Below are 21,080 nucleotides of genomic sequence, written 5' to 3' on the forward strand. Positions count from 1 at the left end.
GTTTAACCTTTTCACGATCACTAGCGTAATATTACGTACAAACTCCAGTGGAATAAATTCAAACAATATCGCTGTGTTTGCTTTCCTCTCCCTTCACCATCGTGAAGTTTTTTAGCAACCCTATTATCTACGGAAGATTTTTTTTCCACACATATAATGTATCTTTCTACTATATACATGCAAGAGCGAAAGAGAACGCGTAGGGCGAGGGTGAAAAGAGGACTCTCTCTCTCCGCCCCCCCCCTCTCACCATACATATCATTTTGATAACATACATCCTTTATCATTTCGTCGTATGACCGGTTATATTAGAAATTAGAAAAATGTATTGATGTGCAATCCTCACACCCTCCTCGAGGACTAATTTGACAGTCGCACTAGCTTTTCGAAGTAGTAAAATGGACATAGGGATCCCAGATGCAACTAGGGTCACTGATTTGGGAATTCCCCTTGATGAGCGGCTTAGGTTTTCTGAACATTGTTCAGCGATGGTCAAAAAATCGAACAGAATGCTCGGTTTCGTTCTTAAAAAGGTCTCTCCGCGTTCTCTTAATGTCATTCTCCCACTTTTTCCGAGGCTTAGTTCGTCCCGCACCGAAGTATGCCGTAAGATTTTGGAGACCGTACCTAAAACAGAGAGACATAGGCTTTATTGAGGGGGTGCAGAGAAGAGCTACGCGTGCTTTCGTTGGCACAACCAGACTTGAACTATAAAGAAAGACTTGATCATTTAAATTACATTGGAAGAGCGCAGGTGTCGAGGAGGGGTGATGATTGATTGATATGATTGGAGTGTTTCAAATTTTGATTGGGATGTTGAAATGGGATGGGTAGGAGAAACCGTGAGTTATTAATACACCGTCAATCAACTGCTTCGACAAGGGGACACCAGTATCGTTTAGTGAGAGACACTTCTAGGATGTGGTGTTGCATGGAGTTTTTCCTCTAACAGGCATGCCAATAAATGGAATAGCTTACTTCCGGGGGTAGTGAATTTTAACACAACTGATATGTTTGAAAAGAAGTACGATAAACGTAGTGGGATTAATCGAGAAGCTATCCATACTTAAATAAGACAACAATAATCTTTTTATGGGCAGTGCAATATATAGTATTAATTACCAGTTTTTCTTTCGTGATATATCCTTTGTATTGGGTTGCTGTATTTTGGTTATACTTGGCATCCATATTTTTTATGGCCATCTTTTTTCAGCCACCTCGTTGGGCATTTACCCATTGTGATCTTTGTGCATATACTTGTATTTATAACAAGTACACGTGATATTGATGCAGGCATAACCAATCGAAGAAGTAGAACGTTGATGCGTGCATATAGACTATAAATTTCAACCAGACCGACAATAAATTCCTATTGGTGTATTTACATCAGGGTCGTAACTAGGATTTTTGGGCAAACATTATTTTGTCACCCCCCCCCCCCACAACATTAAAATTCGTTAATTTTATAGCGGTGTTCTTTGTTCCCACCTTAAACTGCCGCCCCCTAAATTCTGCCGCCGGGGGCAGTTGCCCCTTTAGTTCCGGCCCTGATTAGGATATAATAAAAATTCATGTCTTATCCATGTTCAGGTGATAGAACACAAATAGCATTTGGTACCTTTTAAATACGTTGTTGAAATTATTCCCATACCCACACACACACATTGCTGGAAAAATCCTAGGTGTTTTTCGACCGTTTGCCGTAATCGAAGAGGCACCTCTGTCATACAGTAGATTCATTTTAACCAAGGCTTGACGAATCAAAAAAAAAAAAAAAAATTACCGTAGGTGCGTGCCGAATTTCTTAGAAGCCAAGAATGATTTAAATCTCAAGGAAAACGGTCATAGGCCGGGAGCCGGGATTACACTATAAAAGTTTGATAAAATCCCTTTTATAAACAACACAAAAAATCCAACCAATAAAGCTCAGGTTGCATTCGAGCAAATACAACCAATAAGCTTATTGGCTGAATTTTCCAAGTTTTATTAACAGGATTTTATCAAACTTTTATAGTGTAATACCGGCCTTGTATTACACTATACAAGTTTGATAAAAGATCTTTTACAAACCTTGAGAAAAAAAACAGTGAACCTATTGGTTACATTCGCTCGAACGTAACCGATATGCTTATTGGTTGCATTTTTCAAGTTTTGTGAAATAACTTTTATAGTGTAATTCTGGCCTTAAATAATGTTTTCTCAACTTCTCTGGGACTTCATATCCTTTTCCCATGTTAAAAGACACATTGTGTCATGAAATCGGAAAATTTTGTGTCATTCATACACTCCAATTTAGCAATTCACCTACAGAAAGTAGGTGATTGCTAATTGGAGTGTAGAGGTGACTTTTATTAAGAACTTTATTTTAAGGCGTTTCTAATGCCAGATTCATTGAAAGACTGATTATTTGTGGAAATGAAGATTTACAAGGAAGAAAATTCATCACTGCCCCCACGGGGACTCGAACCTCGTTTCTCAATTGCCGGACGAGTGCTCTATCATCTAAGCCAGTGGTTCTCAACCGGGGGCCCTAGGATGTTCCAGGGGGACCACGGATGAAAATCTTGCAAAAGGGGAGCCACGGCTACTGATACGGGGGCCACGAAGAAATTTGCCACATTAAACTTTTTTTAGTCACTCTGACTAAAAAAATTTAATTTCAAACAAAATGCATAGAATATATTTTTCGCAATTTTTCCCCTATTCAAGTAACATTAGCATGAGGAAGGAAATAAAAAAAGTGGTTCATGTAATCTCGGTGATTTACGACTTGGGGGTGACAGTAGGCCCTGACACTAACTATAGAAGAGGTTTAAGCAAAATGGAATAACTGTAAAGACAGAAAAGTGTGTGTGTTGAGACTTTTCATTCAAAGAGAGCTGCCATAAAGAAAACAAAGATTTGTTGACCATTCATTGACATTCTTTTGAGTGCTGGTAGTAAATGTAATCCAGGAAGTAGATAGGTGAAAAATGAAAGCTTGTAAAAAACCCATCGTTTTCATGCAATTACAGACGGATAGCCATTTAGTTTAGCACAAAGCTATCTTCAGCCAGCACTGAGTGGTCTGGTGGGGAATATATTTATAAAAATCGAATAGAGAAAGATCCCAGCCTAGGGGCCCATACCCTCACTCAGAATTTGATCCACAATAGTCAAATGAAGGCAAAGGAAAATTTTGGTTTTTCACTTGTCCGGCCCCTGGAATACCAGAAACACCTTTGAAAAAATTTCCTTAATAAAAATTACCCCGATAAATATCATCTTTACAGGATAAGTGATGATGGCTCACAAAAATAAGTGCTCTTTTAAGGGTTAAGTTATCTGGCATTTATTAAGAATGGTAAAATAATTCTATAACAAAAATTTTTCTACTTCAAAAGCGGGACCTATGGTCACGCACATTTTGCACGGTAAACAATTGTGTGCGGCTTTCTTCTGAAAAAAAATCAGGTTTATTTCCAGGTGCCCTTCACCGAAGCCCTATCAGCCTCCTGGCAGGGTCGCCAGTAGGAGCAGCACATGAGGCTTCGCACCCGGGCGGCAGGTAAGCTCGAGCCGCCCCTGTATTGGGACTTCCTCTAAGATTGACACCACATCTTTAAAGTTTTTTTAATCGATACTGTAATGCTTCCTTTTAACTGCCCTACTACTGGCCTGCAGCATCCTAAATTATTTCAATGCAATTTTCCTATCCTGCAAGAACAATGTTGTGGACATTAGAAAAAAAATTCTAAAAAGGCGTATGACTACATTTAAAGCAATTTAAATCCGTTTATTAGAGACTCACTGCATCTGCTGATTTCTAAAAAAAGTGCAATAAATTCACACGTAAGTCTTCACTTTGGTATTTCTTTCCATTAATAATATTTCAACCTTAACTTCAATTCATCGAAATTCGTTGGTTTCAGTCGATTTCAATAGACGAGACGTTATCGAGCAGTTAAAATGATAATGGGAGAGACCTCTATATAGAAGAGTGACAAGTGTGTTTGAATTGCTATTGAACGAGGACAAGTGTATTTAGACTTGTTTTTTTATTTTTCCTAGAATCCACAAATCAATATCTCCATCACAGTATAATTCGTACATCGGTATCTGCATCGAAATCTAGCGTAGCCTCATTATTACTAATGAAACTGTTGAGTCAACTAATTAAGAACTGGCTATTATGCAACCACGCCACGTCTTTTCATCGTATGCAATCGGAAGAATGAACGGCTTCTTTGGACAAGAAGCCGCTTCATTTCAAGAACATGGCTGAGGTGCAAGGAAAAAGGTTGAGGGGTTGATTTCTTCTTTTAAAACGATGTTTGTTAAAAAAGATATTTATTTTCTGCTGCGAGGACGAATGAGCTTCATAGCACAGGATCAACAATTCAGCGCTTTATTATATGTAATTATATATAGTATTAATTTATTAGATCAATCTTTGCTAGAACGTTCATATTTTCGTAGATAATATTTAGCAATAGCGTGTGTGCATGTGTGTTTGTCCGATTCGGTAAAAATTGATTAGAGGATTAGGGGTTTCCTATTCTTACCTACCTCGTTTGTTTTTTACGTGTTACTTGCAATTACCATTTTTGATGCTTCGCGCATATCGCAGAATGATATTGTACAATTACGTTGTAGGAGCACCAAAATCGAACCAAAAAAAGAATCATAAAAAAAAGAAAGAAATTCAGTTATGTGTTGCTATCAAAATTAATCTGAAACTGATAACGTTATTGCAGTCTTGCGGCAAAGTAACGAAAGTTACTTTACTTCGATGATTATGTTTGTTGCACAATACGTACAAGCGTAGAAACTGTTATAACACGATTAAATATTGTAACTACATTCTCTTTTAAATAAATGAGGTTGTAATAACGCCGTCTTTAAACGTGTTCTATCAATTGCATGATTTTTACTTTCGATTCACCTTTAGTTAATGTTTATCGTGAATTTGCGAAGCTGTTCAAGACCCGAATCATCGCACCATATTTCAGATTTCACCTTGATTTCTATCCACACGAGAGGATAAATCTTCTTCGATTGCTTCGCTTAACCTTCCAACGGGGCCAATGTTCTCAATTGAGAAACATTGGTTTTATTAATTCGAAGAAAAAAAAGTATCGTTCGTGAAAGCACTTCATTTTTCCCCCCGAAGGTGTGAGATTCCAAATTTAATTTAGAAAACAAAAATTTTATTAATTTCAGCACTTTTTTATGTCATAAATTTAATTTTTTTTAAATCGCCTATTTTTATGGAAGAAAATTTATTTATTTTTAATGTTTCTATTAGACGTGGACAAATCTAGAAAAACATGTAGAAATTTTTTTTTCACGAATATGTTTTGGCTAATATCTCTAAACTAAAAGATGAGAAGGGGGAAATAAGAGGTATAAAAACGATGAAAATCAATCTAAATTTGTATTTGACCGTTAAAAAGGTTAATGCCGTAGTTATTTTATTATTTGTAAGTTAAAAAAAAAATATATATATATATATATATGTCGTTGTGTGTTGGTTTTGCATTGGATCTAAAATAAATAGATAAAAACAATGCCGATTCAAAGTTTTCAAAATCCGTCTGTAATTGAACAACTCGATTGCAGTGAATATAAATTTAACGGAAATCATATAATGTGTCTGGTTTAAATACGTATTATAACTACAGATTCCTCGTCTAAGACCGTGTTTCAGATCCAATACTTCTGTTTCTTTCTTTTTTTAGTCTATAGTACAGATTTATATGGATTGAAAATGCTGAACAGAAAAGGTGTTTCTGCATTAGTCCTGGCCTGGAATTCGGAAATTGTTCCACTTTTTTAAAACTTTTCAAAATTCAGGCAAAAAGTAAGAAGTTCTTTTTTGGTTTTCAAAGGTAAATAGAAAATGCAGCATAAAACAGTTGCCTGAAAAGAAATAGTTACGTCGGTTCAGTTTCAACTCTTTTGTACGACTTTCGTTCTCCCGTCATCAAAGAATGAGTACTTATTCCGTATTTTGCCGATGACCAGTAAAAATATAACGGTGACAGTTCACGGGGCCTAATATCATGCGTTCATTAGGAATTCGAGTCGTGTAGAGTAGCAGCACTTATACCGGCTTTTTAAAGAGCACATGTAAGACAGAGAGGGGAGGAAAAATGAGCTAACGAGGAAAAATATACGAAACGGGAAGTTGAAAAGACGCGACCTCAACCTTTACTCTGGGGCGAAACTGCATCGACGAGGTGAAAAAAAAAGAGTATAATAAGGTTTCATCAAGGCACAGGTACGTGGAACAACAACAACGTAAGGTTAGCAGTAACTAGTTACTTCTTGAATTGACTGGGGCTCACTCGCGAGGTCGCTGGGGCTCTCCTGTCATTCTCTTTGTTCTTTTTTTAAGCTGAATATTAGATGAGAGTGATGATAACCCGAAAGTATCATATAGAAATGTCATTCTTTTGTTGAGACGAAAAAAATAATAAAAAGTTTTCTTCTTTGGTAAAATTCATAACACTAATTTTTAACTTAACGTTGTAACATTTCATACAATAATTTCCTTTTATCACACAAGAGAAGCATTACGAACCAAAAAAATGGTCATTGCGTGCAGCAGGCGCAGTCATTTGAGGTATTATTTGGTATTATTATTATTATGCGATCTTCGATTGTTTTACTCGAGTTCTTTTCTAGATGTAGTAACCGAATTCCAAAAACACATTCCGAGCGGGTGGGGGGGGGGGGGCCTAAAAAATACACGAATCTTAATTTCGATAAAATTCAACCTCGCTACTTCCGTAATTAAGCACCAGATACCTTACGTACTGGAAAGGTTGATTTTACAAAGTGAACAAAAAGATATGCAGTTTTTACAAATTTACTATTTCATTGTTGCTATAGATTTATTAAAACATTTTCATGCATGGAATACTATTAATAAACTCAGAATTACATTTTAAGCGCTTGTTAATGCAACTTATTATGAATTGTCAGCATGTTTCCCCGTGGTGGCCGAATCATGTTTGCCCGGGTGGCAAAAGTCCTAGTTAGGCCCTGGACTCAAGAATAAATATTTCATAGTTGATCCTTTGCATATACTGTACATGCAGTTTTGGAAATTTACGTGAACGCGCGAAACGTGGGAATAAGTGTTCTTCGTGTGCCCAGCTAACAGATGTTTTCGAAATAATTACTTGCTTAGAAACGGTATTACCAACTTTAATCAAGTACTAAGAATAAACACCACTAATATTAAACAAATATATTATTTCTTTGATAATTGTTCATTAGACACTGGCTTCTCTATGCTGATCTATTCGAAAATTGTAACTAATTTACCAGATTTATAATCAGTCTAGAGTCTTGCGCGAGTCTTGAAAAATTTCATGTATTTATTTTGTGTATTTGTCTTGATGTGTATGATTTTTTTAGTTCTTCTTCCGCTAATTTTGTGTTTGTAATACAATTGTATAATTTTCACCTTTGGTACTGCCAAATTTAATAAATTATCTTGTCTCTTAATTTCAAAAAAAATAATGATTGAGAAATTTCGATCAGATCAAGGATTAAAAATTTAGCGTAATATGATGTGACATCAACTGTGAAGACGTGGAGAAAACTTTTACAAATACCTATCAATAAATTTCGGCTTAATCAAACTGCGTAATCATGATTATAGATGAAGGAAATCTATTTTTCTAGGTCGAATTGATTTCTTTCCGATATTTTATTTTTGCACTCGATTATTATTCGGTGATCATTACTTATTATTATGATTCGCATGCCACGTGCTCATACGTATTTTACGAAATTAGGCTGAATGGTTCAGTTTTTACTTTTATCATTTACACGAACGAAGACGGTTTTTTCCTTATAGAAGGGAACATTTTTTTTCTCACGGAGTTGAAAAAAAACCCCACGCTCTCTTGCATTTTTTCAATTATATGTACAGTGTATGGAAACTTTTCAACATCGAATACTTCCTTCCCATTATTCTAGCGAGTAAGCGACCCAAAGAACTTTGACACATACATATCTTTCATGGCGCATAAAGAGACACAAAATCATTTGCAAAAAACTGAATTAGCTTCAGAAAATTGCGTCTCGTCCGACGATTTCTTTCTCGGTTGTTTTCTTGTATTTTGGAAACAATGAAATGACCTTCATAATGTGAATCGTGACGAATTTTCTCAAACTACATGTGATAAAAAAAAGAGAATATTATTCGATATATTCAGAGAAGCTTTTCCATTACTTGTTGGAAATTTCCTTCTAATCATTGATATTCATATGTTCGATAACAAAACAAGACATATTCCCCCCAAATTTGTTTTATTTTCAATGACAGCATCGCTTTCGTAAATTTAACGTATCGAAAGTTGTTCTACAAGTGAAGTTTTTTAAATATTTACATCATTTTTCGTATTTTGATTTACTTTCATGAGGTTTCACGCGACGTGAATCCAAGTAATTACGACCCAATTTAAAGCCAGATGAGAGACAGCTTATGAGAGACAAGGTCGCCATTTATTCAAACACAGCCGAGGAAGGAAAATTAATGTCCCTCGTAACTTATATCATAAAATTTCGAAGCGAAGTTGATTATGCTGTTCATCATGTATACAGAACTTTTTTGCTGCGTGCGAGAGAGGCATTTTCCGATTTAATCCCCCTACCAAAAATGAGTATGAAAAAAAAAAATTCTATTCGGATTAAAAAATAAATAAATAAATGAATGAATGAAAACTATGAGTACGAGTATGCTAATAATTTCTTCAGAATTGTCTTTATTTAGTCACAAATGAGAAAAGAAAAAAAATCTGCATTATTTTGCAGGAGAATGACGTAAAAATGAGTTGAAGTTGAAGCTTTGATACTGGAACATTTGTCTGTTCTTCATGTATCAGATCCATTTTGTTCAACGGCCGTTAAAACCAGATTTTCAGAAATACTCAGTTGAAAAACTCAGTTAAGTTCGAATGTTTTCCCTCATATCTTATAAATTAAACTATTTTTCGCGTTTGATCAAATTTCTCGAAGGACACCTTTTCCTCGCTAAAAACGAAGGTCGGGTTTCTTCCCAAAGAAACCTATTTCTCCGAGACAGTGGAAGAAACTAGAAAAAACCGGAAGAAAGGGAAAGAAACTGGAAGAAAAAAAATGTATTGATTATTGTTAGATTAAATAGTACTAATAACAATCAAGGCTTGTTCAATTTCACAAAATTGCATGCGAAATAATATCAAACAAGTGTTTTACAAATAATAACAAATATGTTTAACTTTAGTACAATGAAATATCTCTTCCCAAAGTGTGCAATAATAACTTTCTAACGAAGCTCACAAATAAAAATGGATTATTCTAATTAATATATGGAATATTAATCTCAGTATAGCAATGTTATACAAGTACAGTTAATTAGTACACATTTTCGCAAAATAATTGTACTGCATCACAATTTTATGGTTTAAATGTGCCTATGGTTATAATATGTATTTAAATGTGTATGTATATTTTATGGTTGAAAAAAACGAAAAAGTTGGTTAAATTTTTTCATTAGTGAATTGAGGATGCTCATTGCATTCAATCTGTCAGCTCCAGAGAGATTGGGCAAAAAGTGCTGGTTCTTGTAACGGGGCTTTTTACAAAATGTTGACTTGACGCCTTATTTTAAAGTCATAAAGTTAAGATATGGAAGAGGCCATTGTTTCCTATCATTTGTTTGCATACCTTCTTATCCATCCTGAGTATTATTACATTCTGAATAACGACAGGTGGCAAGCAACTGTTAAAATACATAGTGATTCGTGTTTTCCTTTTTAAACTCCACTTCATCCTTCATGCTCTTCATACACATTCCTCTGATGAATTTCTAACGATTCGATGCATACCGGAATGTGTTGCATGTATTTTGTAACCCTAGCATATTTGGGTCATTCTCACAAAACTGGAAGAAAAAAAAATTATCGAAAATAAATTTTAACCAAAAAATCCTAAAAAATTCTTAGACACTTCTTTACCTAAGCTGATAAATAAAATGTAGTAGTCATCAGCGAAGTTTGTTCAAAATTAATGGTGAAAAGAATTCATTTATATTTAACCATGTTATACAAGAAGTAGGCATTTTGTGTTTTTCGCTACTTTTTCGTAAAGTTTAAGATGCACTCTCAAGCAAAGTCTTTAGATGAAACATCACTGCAACTTGAATGTTGCAACCAAGAAATTTGGATTTCCTTTACTTCCATTCCTCCGCTTCCAACTTATGATCAAACATTTACTCTGATTGCCTAATGCCAGGACAAAGACATTTTTGCATGTTTTGAAACCTTGATAAAAAACTAAGCTTGTTGAAAGCATATGTGTTTCAGAAATAATAGATGCCTCTGAACTGAAACATGTGCTAAGTGAAAATAATTTTCAGTTATATATATCTAACCAAAAAGTAGCTAGGAGAAAGACATTTAATAAAAACTCTCGCCTCTTTTTTCGCGAATATAAATCTAATTTGTGAAATAATTTACAATTCTAATTGATTTGAAGAAAGTTCAAGTGATGGCTACATTCTTCTTAACCTTCTCAATACAAAATTTGATGGCAACTGGTGTTGTAGGATTTGAACCAATGTTTTCCAAATGTCACAAATGGAAAAAAAAAGCTGGGAAAATTTTGATTTGGCTATAAACCATTGATAAAAATATTTAAAAGTGTAAAAAAAAAAGATGAAATAGGAAAATATACTGGCCTTAAAAATATATATTACTGAAAAATATACATACATATATTTTTGTTTTAAGATAGAAAATTATATCATTTTAAAATTTGCAAAATGGGGACAGCCAGGAGGAGGACATCTCCTTAACAAATAGAAATTTGCTCTGGAAAAAGTTTAAAAATCTATTGATGAAAAAAATTAAAAACAGAGTGGCGACTTTTTTGAAACTGAAATGTAAATAGAAAGTGACAAAAAAAAAAGTTCTGCGTCAAATATATTTAATGCTGGGGACACAATTTAAGCCAATTTCGTGAGAAATTTATGTCGTCATAATTATGCATTTTTTGTGTTCTAGTGGTGCTGCCTTGCAGTAATATGGTGGTAAAGAATGCATTAAATATCTGAAATTTTCAAAAAAGCTGAAAGCTGTAATTGTGTTGAAATGTTTCCCTGTTTTTCAGCACGTTTAAAAAGTATTTCTTGTTTATTTGGACTTATCCACTCAGCATTGATACAGCCTAACGGCTGCCGTAGCAAAAAAAAAACAAAAAAAACCGATTTTGTTTTGTTGCACCCTGTTGCACTGAGCTGATAAAAGTGAAAAGAATTAATTTTAAAACTGTTTTATTTCTTGTCAATGAAAGAAGTTTCAAATTCATAGTAAAAATCAATAGCACTTCAAACAATCATAGTTCAAAATCAAATAAAAAATTCATACATAGATAAAGGACTTTCCATTTAAATATACAGCTAATAAAACCTTTGAAGAAAATGTGTACTACAATCGAATCCCGTTATAACGAACTCCAAGAGATCGGGAAAATACCTTCGTTATAAAGGAATTATAGGTTTTTACATTGTTCCTATGTAAACCTATCTGGAGGATTCAGAAAAGCGTTCGTTAAAACGAGATTTTCGCTATAACGGCATTCGTTAAAATGGGATTTGATTGTATATTAAAGGAAATCGATACTTCCCTAAAGTAATTCTTCCGTTTTTCCGGATCTTAGCTCTTCATGGACTAGAGCGGTGTTTCCCAAAGTGGGCAATATCGCCCCCTGGTGGGCGATGAAATGGAATGGACCGGGGTAGGGCGATAGAAGCTACGGACCAATGCTGCATTAAAAGATTTCAAGCGGCTTTGCTACGGACTCAACAAACTCAACACTCAGCAGGGGTTGGACAAAATAATATGAACACCTGTGAAATGAGACAAAATATTTATTAATAGGCTGTCATTACCGTCGACACGGTACTTCTCCCGACACCAACAAGAGTGGCCGTTTTCGTTATTGTGGCCCCGGCAGAGACGGGCTCCAACAATCATGCCTCTTTCGAAATCTTTGAGGTAAGCCATAAAGTTTTATAACGCCACAATATACTACAGTCGAATCCCGTTATAATGAACTCCAAGAGACCGGAAAAATCACTTCGTTATAAAGGAATTTCAGGATTGTTTGCATTGTTCCAATGTAAACTTATTTGAGGGGGTTAGAAAAATGTTCGTTAAAACGAGATTTTCGCTATAATGGTATTCATTAAAACGGGATTCGACTGCATTTCGCATCCGAACGGTATCACTGCTACGACTAGACTGTGTGCACATTCTCGCCCGCTAGGTGGCACTCTTCCACACTAAGAGGGTGGGAGTATACGGCAGGTTTCCTCGAGTATTGTTTTTTTCATAGGTGTTCATATTATTTTGTCCAACCCAAAGTTGGTTAAAGAGTAGCCCTCTTTAGCCCAGCTTTGGTCCAACCCCTGTAGGATCCTATGGGTTCACTTAAGTTGTGAGGTGATGAGAGGAAAGAAATTGCTGATGAAGGGGACGACGAAACAAAAAAGTTTCGGGAAATATGGATTAGAGGGTGTGTGCCGTAAGGTTTCGAGACCACATACCTACAGAGGGACATAGACTTGGTTGAAGGGGAGTGAAAGAAGGAGCTACTCGTGCTAATGTTGGCACACAAGGCTTGACTTATGAAGAAAGACTTGATCTCTTGAATTTGTTTACATTGGAAGAACAGAGGTCTCGGAGGATATGATGGAAGTGTTTACTATTTTCAATGGGATGGATAGGAGGGACCATGGGCTACACAACATCAATCAACTACTTTGACAAGGGGACACCAGTAATGTTTAGTAAGGGATAACTCCAGGTTGTGGGGTCGCAGGGAGTTTTTCTCGAATAGGGTTGTTAATAAAGCTTACCTCCGGGGGAGGGGAGGTGAATTTCACACAATTCATACATTTAAAAAGAAGTACGATAAACATAGTGGGATTAATCGAGAAGCTATCTTAGAATTAAGACAACCATAATCTTTTATGGACAGTGCTATTATATATATTATTAATTATTGTCGAGATATATGCTCTTGTATTGGGTTTCTGTATTTTGGTTATATTTAGCATCCATATTTTTTATGGCCATCTTACTTCAGCCCCTTCGTTGGGCAATTTGCCAATTGTGGCCTTTGTTTTTGTATTTATATTAACATTGTAGTGGATTAACTTCTTTTAGCAACGGCAGTAAATTATGTGACTGCATGACTACGAAATAAAATAATTTTTTATTATTTCAATTTTCATTCATTTTGAAGAAACCTATTTCTTCCGGCTGGTTTTTTCCATGGTTTCTCCACCTCGGAAGAAACGTCCCAACACTTCGAAACGCTTCCTTTTATTATTTTACGTTCCCATAAGACACGATCAAAAAACCTAAAATATCCATGGCGTAATACGTAAGTATTTGTTTATTCAAATTATATAGTGTTGTTTCAAAATACGTTTTATTAATTTGGTAAGACTGTATTTTATAAATACGTGATTCACCGAAAGTTAGGTAATCGTTAATTCTTACATTGACATCATGGAGAAGAAAAAAAAAGTGAAGAATCTTTTTTTTGAGGAATGCGTTTTCTTTCTTTTCCTTTTTCTTCGTTTTGCACGCTCAGTGACATCAAGGTTATGGCTGTATGCTTTTGCGTAACTGCTCGTTATATGCTCCTCGTTCCACGCGGGGAAAAATCATTAGCTGTGTACACTTAATCATATACACGCTGACCTTATCTGATGGGGGGGGGGGGGAAATGACTCGATTGTGCTTGTGCAAAGTCATCGAGCGAATATGAAACAAAGGCCTATGTAATATGGAAGGCGGGATAAAAAAAAAATGAAGAAAGAACCAGGGTTTTGCATCCATAGCTTCGAATGGGCAAAAAAAGGGAAAGCGACCTCCACAATGTATCATCGTTCTTTTGAATTTCTTCTTTTGTGCAAAAAAAAGTCTTTTGTTTTCCTGAGGTGCTAGCAGTACAATTAAGAATGAATGGTGGACAGAAAACATTTTTCTGTCTTTGTTCTATAACATCTTTGAGAATCATTTTAAAAGCAAAGAAATAATAATCGTCAGCGAGGATGGAAACCACAATAGCATTCTATATTTTTCCTCCGGTTCCAATGACTCTCAAATTATGTGTTGGGGCCATATTAACCGACGTAATGAAATCGTTAATTTAACATTCCGATATCCAAAAGTTATTAATTTATAAAATTTGATGAAGGCTTATGTGTAATATTTGCTGTGATATCTGAATTCCAAAATCGGTCAAAAGTTGGGAAAGCACTGCATATAAATGAAGGAAAGAAGCGTTATCCGTTAGTTTCTGCTGTTCTTTCCCACATTTTCTCCGCTTTTTTTTTCAATTCAAAAAAATATCTCAGCGCACTTAGAAAAGGGGATTTTTTTAAGCCTCAAAAGAGAATCGGCAACAACTTTCTAATTGGATTTTTGAGCACGTGGTGCCCTTTTTTTAAGAATTGCTATGTTCTTTAAATGCGTATGTAGCAGTTGAACGAAGTATATATGATAAAATAAATGAAAAATTACAAAAATGCAGGGTGATTCTAAATTCATTCATGGGGCAAACTTTAAGAGGGGATATAAGACTCTTAAACAAGCATTTTTCATCATAGAATGTACGGACGAATCGCAATAGCAGAGGCGGTAGAGGGTGTTTTTTAGAGAGTGCTCAACAGCACTTCACCAAAAACAAATATTTTTCTTACGTATTTGCTGCAATATGTGCTATCAACCATTCGAGGGTGCATATGAACCTTCGGATTGGATTGCAGTTTGTTATTTATTTGGTGCAAGGACCATCAAGATTACGCTGCGCCAAACAATGATCACGCAGTATGATAACTTGTGGTACAATTTGCGTTACTCAGGTTGCACCATGAGAAGGCCTACCACATTACAATACCTTGCATTCCTAGAATGGTTGATTCACTTATTGCTGCAAATCCGTCAGAAAATTATGATATTTGCTTTCGGTGAAGTGCTGTTGTGCACTCTCTAAAAACATCCTCTACCACCTTTGCTATTGCGATTCGATCACATATTCTAAATCGTGATCAAAAATGCTTTTGTTTAGGTGTCTCATATCACCTCCTAAAGTTTTCCCCATGAATGAATTTAGAATCATCCTGTATACAGTACAGTCTGCCCCCCCCCCCGTATTCGTGTTTTATCCCCCTTTTATTGGATTTTTTTTTTTTTTTTTTGCAACACTCAGAAATCGTCATTCATGTGTTTTGTTTGCAAAATTTGAGTTGTGCATGTTTAGGATTACTCATTTTTGGATGGCTCGCAAATGACATTACTGTGGTCACTAGAGCAGTGGCAGCTCCCAAGAGAGAAATAGTCACCTCGGGTTGGATTAACTTTTGGCCACAATGTGCGCTAAAGGACACGACCATTTCTACAGAGCAAACTGAAGAGACTATAAAAGACATTGTCACGTTAACAAAACAGGTGGGTGGAGAAGGGTTCAATGATATAAAAGTCGAAGAGCTAATTAATAGCAATTCAGAAGTATTCCCGAGAAGGAATTAATTCAGTTAACTGCTTACTTCAGTTAACTGAAACTGAAGCGGTACCAGATGAAGATCGAAATGAAGAAGTAGAAGACAAGTTCATCATGAGTAACATAGTGGAAGGGCTTCGCACGTTCAAATCAGTAACAGATAGTTTTCATGACATAGAACCCACTATGATACCCTCTTCACATGTAGAAAAATTAGTAAAGGAAGCCTTGTCATCATATTCCAACATCCAACATACTTGAAGAAGAAACGGCAAACAGAAATCACAATGTCCTTTCAGAAAATATCGCCAACAATCGCTGTACCTTCTCTTTCTTTTACATTCCATTATACCTCTGCCTTAACCTGCTCTTCTCATGCTGTTCAATAAACGAGATATACAAGGAAAAACTATGGTTTCGGTTATTCGCGGGTTACCCCCGGAACGTAACACCGCGAATACGGGGACCGACTGTACTATATTTCAAGTTTTTGCCTGCGGTATAACATCCTCCATTTTTACTAACCAATTTGTATGTCATAAAAATTAATGCATCGCGCATTATTATGAGCATAAAATTCTCTAGGAATATTATGATTTTATAAGGGACATCTCTCTCTCTCTCTCTCTCTCTCTCTATATATATATATATATATTTTTTTTTTTGAGGCATTGATTTTTGGCAATAAATAATTTTAAGAAATAGTATGTTGTGTGGTGGATAATACATAATTTTCACAATGACAAATCAAAATTGTGATACTTTTTTTCAAACATTCAAAAACAGTTTTAATAGAGTGTATTGTGACCGAAGTGCAAGTTCTGCATGGATTTTTCGTTTCTTAGTCACGATAGCGATGTTCTGTATTCGCACTGCATTGTGGCATTACAGCTCGTTTTCATGCTTTTCATTCAATTTATTCTAAAGAAGTAGCACGGTTAGTGTAGTGTGAACAGTCATCTGGGTTGCACAAGTTTTTTCAGTCAGTTTTTTCGCACTTATTTTTTTATGTTTATTCCTTTCGAGAGAAATCCATTTACGTTCATTTATTAATAAGCAATTTTCATTAGTTGCCGAATTGTTTTTTCTCAAATTCTGAATTTTTTAATTAATTATTTCTTTTATTAATTCTGACATTATTTCTTTCAGTAATTATAGATTATTTTTATCGCTTTTAATGCTGCTTTTTATCAATGCTGAATCCCCAAATTCTTTCACTAATTTGGGAATTACTGTATTTCTTGTAATAATTTTGAAATTATTTTTAGTATAATTCTGAAATTATTTTTTAGTATAATTCTGAAATTATTTTTTAGTACAATTCTGAAATGATTTTTTAGTACAATTCTGAAATTATTTTTTAGTATAATTCTGAAATTATTTTTTAGTATAATTCTGAAATTACAAATACAAATACAAATACAAATACAACGCCACAACAGGCAAAATGCCCAACGAGGTGGCTGATAAAAAGATGCCCATAAAAATATGGATGTCATATGTTTCAAAAATACAGCAACCCCATTAAAAATGCAATTAACACAAATTATAAACAATATATACACATGATACATTTATGCATGATACATGATACATTATTACACATGATACATGATTTTTAGTATAATTCTGAAATTATTTTTTAGTATAATTCTGAAATTATTTTTTAAACATAATTCTTAAATTATTTCTTTCATCAAGTATCAATTTCATTAGTACTTCTAGAAATAATTTCTTTCTTTCGATAATTTTGAAGTTATGTTTCACAATAGTTCTGAAATTATTTCATTAGGCCAGGATTACACTATAAAAGTCTTATAAATGTTCTTTTATAAAACTTGAAAAATCAAACCAATAAGCGCATCGCTTACATTCGGGCGAACGTAACCAATAGGCTTGTTGTTTAGTTTTTTTTATAGTTTTATAAAAGGTCTTTTATCATTGTGTAATCACAGCCTTAAAGTGTCTTTTTCAACATTACAGAGACGTTGAAAAGCACTTCAATGAAACTTTTATGAATTCTGAACGAATTTCTTACGCTGTTTTCTCTCTCTCTCTCTCTCTCGGATGCCTCTATCCCTATATATAAATGGCGAATTTCTGCAATATTTTTTATAACCCAACTTGCTAGGAATATGAACGTTGTATAAAATCGCGGAGAGTGATCTCAAAACAGTTAGAGGATAACTCTAACCAAGAACACCAGCAATCTACATAATAGTAAATTTCAATAACTTTCGTTTTTTTTTCCTTTTTCCCCCTTAGTCGGGATAGGGATAAATTGTGTATAAGATTGATTGTCACGGGTTCACGGATCTTGCTCGTCATGGATTATAGGAGGCAACAGTTGTTCACCGTCCAAACTGCTCATGCATTCAAGTTTTAAAACGACGAGGATGATTTTCCGCTAGGAAACCTAACGCTAGTAGTATAATTTCGAACCAAAATATCCGCATTCTTAAGTCAAGGTTAAACAGCAATTCCTTCCGAAGACGTCTACGGAAATGCAGTCCTCCTGCATACAATTCGCCGTGTTTAAATTCGATTGCAATTCAGTTTCTTTTTTTTTTTTTTTTTCAAATCTGAAATTATTTTCAGAAATGCAGATCGTGATTTATCTGGTCTTCTAGTGTAAGCGACTTAACTTGTGCTGAAAATGATCATATGCCTCCACGTTCATGAAGATGGATTTCAAGCAATTATGAGCGAGAAAAGATACAGAAATCCAGAATGTACGATAACAATCATGGATAAGACAATGTATTCCACTTTTGAAGCTTTCCTCCTCTGTTCCTTTCACGGAAAGCGCTTTTAAAATGTGGTGAATGGCTTTTTCCCCCAATTTCGAAAGTGACTGTTGATCGTTCAGGTACTTACTGCAGATTCTGCCACTGTAGAAAAAAATAAAAGATATTCCCATTAACTGCTCAAATACGAACGTAATAATAAAAGAACTTCGTCAAAAAGGGAAACCGTTACACTTCGATGATTTTTGATTATTTAGTTGAAAATAGCGGAAGTATTTTCAACCGCCAATCCCTCTCTAGCTCTTTTTTTTTTGTTCCTCGCACGATTACTGCCAATTATGAATAGTGGCGGGGAAAAATTCAATTAGAAGAAAAGAAAAAGTACTTCAGTCATTCAGGAGAGAAACAATCGTAAGCAAATATAGTAAAAAATTCACTCCACAGTGATGTTGACTTTCATACAAGTGACTAAAACCAGGAGTCTGTCCAGCCAAAATTTAGGTCCGTTCTCCGGACCCTTCACTAAATAAAAAATAATGAAACCCCATAAATTTGACATTTCATTCCTTTTGTGATAGACCAACTAGATTATTTCGCTTCCCACAAAATTAATCATTTTTCAAAAAATTAATGACCCTTTTCATCAAAATAAGGAAAAATTTTCACAAAAACAGGACCCTACAAAAAGGTCTGGACAGACCCCTGCTAAAACAGTAAGTACAGTGTTTCCTTTGTTACGCCGCCCGTCTACTTGGTTTAATAGAAAGATTTCGTGCAAAAGCTAATGTGCTCGCATTGTTTCAATAATCTTCTCAAGTTTGAATGAATCTTACACTCGATTTGTATGTATTTTACATGCTTTGCAATTCTTCCGGAAATTTCTTTTCTTTTTTTTAACGATGTGTTTTTTGTTTTGTTTTATTTCAGGGAGAAGACATCTTGAAATGCCCTGCTGGTAAGAAGCAACGATTTCTTTTTCTTTCTTCTTTTTTTTCGTAATGCCATTTGTATGACCCAGTTTCTCTTTACCAGAGCCCTTGCCGGTAGAACAATGGTCTATGATTCTAATAAGAGCACAATGAAACACCAGTGATGAATTTATTTCCCTTGTTTGATTCACAAAGCTATTCCAATACCTCTGTAATGAAGGTATACAACGCGAATTAGTGACTTATTTCTTGAAACTTCCAATTTACGGCATGTCGACACTATTCGAAACTCAACACTAGTTTGTTTCCTTCATTTTCTCAAATAAAATAGTACGCGTGCAAATGGTAAGTTTTCTTTAGTTCTGAAAAGAATGATGTTTCAAGTTTTCCTTAATACCAGGGATCTTCAACTTTTCTCGAGTCGTGAGCACCATTTACACCCAGCATCAAAAGAGTTACGAGCACGAAGTTGGGAACAAGCATCGACCACTAGTCAGGTTTCAGGAAGCACCAACAAGTTGTACGAGAACAACAGGTTGGAGATGCTTGTTTTACAGTCATTCACTTGAAATACAGATACGTCATTCGGGAAACATTGTTAGAAATGTATAGTATGACGCCTTTGAATGTACTCACGACATATTTTTCCGATATCGCAATAGTGATATAAGCTAATCACCGCTATCAGAGGCGTACGCATTAGGTGAGATGGGAGAGGGGCAGCATGATTATAAATCGAAAATATTTTTGTTAAAAAGTTAAAACGTTCAGCTTATAAGTTGATAACAACCCTGTCGTCCATGTTTGGTGTTGGAAATGCACACAACCCTTAAAATGAAAAGAGAAGAGTAGGGAATAATATATCCGCGGAAGTGAAATTATCCTCGAACTTGTTAATTTGTCCCTTATCCCCGTACGTGGAATAAATAATCCACTTGTATAATACGTACGTAAAAACCTTAGTGGGGAGAATAAATTATACCTCCTCCTAATGTGAAAATCCTTTTTCTTATCAATGCATGGTGATAAGAGCTAAGTAGCTAATTTAAAGGGAGGATGAAAATGGGTTAACGAAGGCTTTCTTGATGTATACATATAAATTTTGCGCCGTCTCGTTCCTCACATTTCTCTTTCATTTTAATATATAAGTGAGAGAAATATATAATTTGTCTTCCGTTTGATCTTCGGGACAAGAAGAGCCCGCAAGAGCGGGAGGGGAACGACCACAAGAACTCAGTGATTAATACAGAACTGAGGTAAATAAAATACGTGAGGGCATATAGCGGAAACCAGTCTCTCGCCACAGAAATGTGTTTCTGTTGATAACACATCCCGATCACGTACCGCCACGCTGTTTCTTCGACTACTGCCTGGAAATTCGAAGCGCGACGCGGCTAATGTTCAGTCAAGATTTGGCCTCTGGGTGAATTCCGAAGAATTTCTCCGACAGCAGGCAGTGGAATCATGCGGAAAGATTCTTCTTCTTCTCTGGATTGCTGTTCTCGCCTATTAAATCTTGTGGATTCGTTCTGCTCCAACAGAAAGAAAGAGAGAGAGAGAGAGAGAGAGAGCAAGCAGAATCGCCTCCAGGCCACTTCAAGTGGGAGACATGTATCGAAAGGGAGAAGAGAACTCCTCCGTAATACCTTTTCCTCTCAATTTTTCTTATCTCTTCCAGCAGAAAGTAATATGTACTTCGGAATTTTACTTTACTGTGGGATATTGCCGAGTACACGGTAATGCTTAAAAGGTTTATGAACTTTCATTTGGAGGTTCAAACCTTCCGTAACATTTCTGTCTCCGATTTGCGCGGTTTTTTTAAAATATTATTTTTATAAGAATCATAACC

General features: G+C 35.3%; 1 protein-coding gene across 1 annotated transcript in view; it reads left to right on the forward strand.

Moving 5' to 3' along the window:
• The window catches only part of LOC149086485 (uncharacterized), a 112,809-nt gene that overhangs the window by 14,145 nt on the left and 77,584 nt on the right, over positions 1-21,080 (forward strand). The window contains exon 2 of the mRNA XM_089255922.1: positions 19,230-19,257. Within this exon, the coding sequence (XP_089112048.1) occupies positions 19,230-19,257 (28 nt within the window). The remainder of the gene's footprint in view (positions 1-19,229; positions 19,258-21,080) is intronic.

Source organism: Pholcus phalangioides, unplaced genomic scaffold, assembly GCF_987345545.1.
Source record: "Pholcus phalangioides strain wild (caught in Gottingen) unplaced genomic scaffold, Ppha-v1.0 ptg000004l_1, whole genome shotgun sequence".
NCBI lineage: Eukaryota > Metazoa > Arthropoda > Arachnida > Araneae > Pholcidae > Pholcus > Pholcus phalangioides.